Genomic DNA, 4,467 nt, shown 5'->3' with positions numbered 1-4,467 from the left:
GGCATAAATAGGCACATACATTTAGGATTTCCAAGCCAGAAGTAGTTCTGATAATCACACATAAAAATAAAAAGTTCTAATCCCAACTAGGTTTTTCCAACCGAGAGAAACTTTTTCTTCTAGCTTTTCGCAACCAAATAAAATGTTGTTTTCTTTTTCAGAATTATTTACGGCCAGGAAAACCTAGTCGAAATTGTTATTTACTGTTAGGAAAACCCAACCATAAGTAATTCTGAAAATGTAAAAAATTATAAATTCATTTTCGGCTAAGAGTTCTTTATTTCCCTGCCGTAAAGTGTCGGTTCCGACTGGGATATAATTCTTTCCCAGCCGTAAACACCGGGAAAAATCATAAGAAAATTTGCGTATTTTAAAGGATTATAAGCAACAAAATCGTAATGAGAGTTAAGTTAGAGGTTTTTTTTTTTGAAGCATGAAATTTTTTAAATTACTAAGAAGTTGTTACAACAGGGTATTCAATACCCAAAGTTTTAAATATAGAAACTACAATAACATGGCAGAAAAACAAAAATTGAGAATCAATTTCTGAGTTAAAATTGAATCGGGGATAAGTGTTGCAAATGGTGGAGTGGTTCTTGATAAGGTTGTCGAGGATCCAAAGGCCTTCGACGAATGCTTTCAACAAGAAAAGTTGTACTTTTGATGGACATATCCGAGTCTATAGGAACTTGAATGTTGCTGATGGGTTTCATGCAAATGATAATAGTTTATCTACCTCCATGTTCTCCACCGTTAATCATATCTTCAACTTGGGATTTTGGCAATGAATGTGACTTGAAGTATTATCGAATCTTCTTCTCTTGAGGATGTAGTTCTAAAAGCTAATAGTTTTATTAGAAATTTACTAAACTAAAAGCAAGATACAATCAGAAATAGAACTAAAACACTACTACTGGCATAGATTACTAAAGTATACCGAACTGAAAAAGCAAAAAAAAAAAAAATATATATATATATATATATATACAGACTCGATTAACACTAATACTTTGCTGAAAGGTAAAGTACGCAGAAACTGATAGAAAATATCAAGTAGAGGTGACAGATTCACCGACCCATTCACATATCAAATGAGGTTTGTTCTTGCTGCTGTGATAGATGAAAAATTAAGTTGCGAAACATTCCTAGAATTTTAGAAATAATATGCTTCCTATAGTGACAATAAGCTCACCTTGGTCAGGATTTACGGATGATACGGTAGTCTAATAGAGGACCAAGGTGCTGCGGTCACTAAGCTTGGCTTATTGATAAATCAACGAGGATATTTTCTTTGGTTGCCTAGGTCAAAGCTCAACACTATTATCCCAGACACTAAAAAGAAAAACCCAATTCAAAAAACTCTCAAAAGGACCTAATCTAGATCAGAAAAAACAATTTCAAGGAAAGCCATAAACAATGATGACCAATTAAATTTTAGCAAAACACAATATCAAAACACATTGAACAAAACATCACCAAGCAAAGCAAAGATACAAGGCTGCGAGACTAAACAAACAGGACAGGCCACCACCAACATAACTAAACCAACAAACAGAACTAAAAACTAAACTGGTAGATAAATTTAGACGCCTTTCAACATTCAAAATAGGAACTTATGGAAAACAATTACGAAACAAACATGTGCCTTCACTTTCCCAACAAAGCAACCATGATTTAAATCAAAAGAAAAAGCAAAAATCAATTACAACCTACATAAGACGGCAAACAAAGAATTGATAATCAAGGTTTAATGAAATAAATAGGAAACTTTTGGTTTAATATGAGAGATAGGTATGACAAACGATTGAATTCAAAAGGTTTGGGAAATCAGAAATTTAAAACAATATTCTCTGCGAATAACATGAAAATTAAAGCTTAAATAATAGATCTGACATCAGAATATGATATAGTAGGTAACTGTATATAGGCCAAAGACTGATTTTTCTAATTCTTCTATGAGGCGATTGAGGAGGAACCAACCTGGAAACTGGAAAATTACCCCTAATTGTAGAGATGAAGTGATGTAGTAGATGAACCAACTTTAGATATGTTATTGAGGAAGATCAGACCTGATAATTCTCCAATCAAGCAGATCCAAGATGGAGAATCATAAAAACTTCAAGAATGAAAGGGATATCATACTTACTAGCAAACAAGCAACCCAGATGAATTTAAAGGGCCGATGAGTCGAGGATTTAGCCGATGAGATCAACTAAAACCACGGAGGCAGTTTTAGGGTGTGCTCGTGACGACTGAGTTAAAGGTTAGGGTTTTCTTTTTTTCCTGATTTGTTTCCCGACAAACAAAAAATCAATATACCATCTGAGCAGTAAAGTTTTGTCGGAAACCTTTTTTCCTTACTGACGGAAATCGTCTATAGAGAGGAGAGATTTTGGTCAGGATGTTACACTTAAGTTAGAGGTGTTCATATCTAGTCTGAGCATATGATTCTTCGTATTATTCTAGGGTTTCAAAAAGAAATTCAGAAACAGTCTCCTTCATAGTTATTGATTTTCAAAATTTAATACTCAAAATTTAAATCAGATTGTTAAGAATTGAATCACTGGTTATAGTTAATTTCCTTAATCAATTTTATTAGTACTAATTAAACCGACCCTTTAAATCCCTCAAATCCTATTGGGTTGTAGCTCCAATAATAGGCTATCTGAAAATGGCTAACCTCGAGCTCGCGCAAACCGACCGTACCTAAACCCTCCTCGTGCGCTGTTGCTCAAACTAGAGAGTCTCCATCCATCTAAAATAAAGCTGTGCCCTAATTCCAGTCCGGACACACAGTCTTCTCTTCTCCACTCACCCACCAGCACAGCCATCACCACCCACCGCCTCCATCACCACGAACAACCCCACCACCATCTTCTTCTTCTCTTCTATCACAAAACCCCTACCATTTATCTACTTTACTCTTTCCACGAACACAGCAAAAACCCCATTCTCCATCACTGAACTTTCGTAAACCCTAATAAGTTCCTGTTTCCCTAAAAGGGTTTCATCATCGATGGAGTATTTCAAAAGTCTACCTGCAAAGATCACATTAGATTTTCTTACTCGATTACCAACCGAATTGGTGCTTGAATGCAAATTAGTATCCAAAACTTGGTATAATCTCATTTGTCATCATCCATCATTCTCAAAAATGCATCTAAAAACATCTCAATCATCGTTCTAATGCTGATTCTGCTGGTAAGTTGAGTTTTATTGCTTTAACTGAGTTTATGAAATTTCAGTTTGTTGAATAGAATGAGAATCATGGTGGTTCAGAACCAATCAAGAGAATTAGAAAAATGAATTTACCCCCTCCATGGAATACTGTAAAATTTGTAGGCTCCTGTATTGGTTTGGTCTGTCTTGCCAGACCCCCATATTTAACTGTAAGAACTTTCATTTGCAACCCGATCACCAGAGAGTATGTTAGGCTTCCAGAAATTAACAAATATTCTGATGATGCTTATTGGACTTGCGGATATGGTTATGCTGCTTCAACCAATGAGTACAAGGTCGTAGCAATAATGTCGACCGAGTTTGAAGAAGTTTTTGTATATACTCTAGGCAGTGGCAAAGGATGGAGGAACCTTGGAAAGTTCAAAATTGGAGAAAGCACATACGACTGGGAACTAGGTGTCTTTGCCAATGGAGCTCTTTATTGGAAGGATATCGAATTAGGAATGATAACAGCCTTCGATTTGGCCGAGGAAAAGTTTTTTAAAAAAATTTCACCACCTCCTTTGCCACGAGACACTCATTGGCATTGTCATGAATTAAGGGTTTTGGACGGGGTTTTGTTTTTTGCTATGTATCTAGTTGTCAGAGACGCTGAATTTTTTGATATATGGTTGTTGAAAAAGAAGAATGATAATCAAGATAAGAAACAAGGGAAGGGAAGTGCTTCAAAGAAAAACAAAAAGAGAAAAGGGAACGAACATCCGTCATTGGGTTGGAGTAAAGAGTTTAGGGTTAAGAAAAGCCAATTAGTATCCGTTACGAGGAGTGCCGGAGTTTTAAATTACACTGATAACTGCCTTAACATTTGCAACACAAAAGCTTCAACTTCGAAAAGGCTTGTGGATTTTAAGGAATTGGCTTGTGTCTCATTACCTCGTCAGAAGTCGAAATTATATTGCCAACTGTTCCAATTAGTGTGGCTTATGCTGGATAGTAATGTTTCAGAAGAATCTTGCGACGCCTATATGAGATAGAATTCATTTTGATCGTGAATAGCTTACCAGAAAATGTGGAATGATAACTCTTTGTCAGTGTCATTTGTTGCCAAGGTTAAAACATCACAATCATTTCTTACCATCACATTATGTGTATCGGGATAGGTTTACACAGTTTTAAATTCTTTTCAGGTGTATGCTGGTTTATGTGCGCAGGAAACATCACAATCATTTCTTACCATCGCATTATGTGTATCAGGATAGGTGTATCGGGATAAGATTACACAGTTTT

The 4,467-nt window shown here is 35.7% G+C and overlaps 1 protein-coding gene across 1 annotated transcript; it reads left to right on the top strand.

The window, feature by feature from the left end:
* The first annotated feature begins 3,302 nt into the window (after positions 1-3,302).
* On the top strand, positions 3,303-4,214 carry LOC113331608. Its single transcript, XM_026578536.1, has one exon. The coding sequence runs from the start codon at positions 3,303-3,305 to the stop codon at positions 4,212-4,214; it is 912 nt and encodes a 303-aa protein (XP_026434321.1).
* The last annotated feature ends 253 nt before the right edge of the window (positions 4,215-4,467 follow it).

The sequence above is a fragment of the Papaver somniferum genome, chromosome 1 (assembly GCF_003573695.1).
Source record: "Papaver somniferum cultivar HN1 chromosome 1, ASM357369v1, whole genome shotgun sequence".
NCBI classification, from domain to species: domain Eukaryota; kingdom Viridiplantae; phylum Streptophyta; class Magnoliopsida; order Ranunculales; family Papaveraceae; genus Papaver; species Papaver somniferum.
The sequence above is the reverse complement of the archived record's forward strand: the minus strand, read 5'-3'. Positions and strand labels throughout refer to the sequence as shown.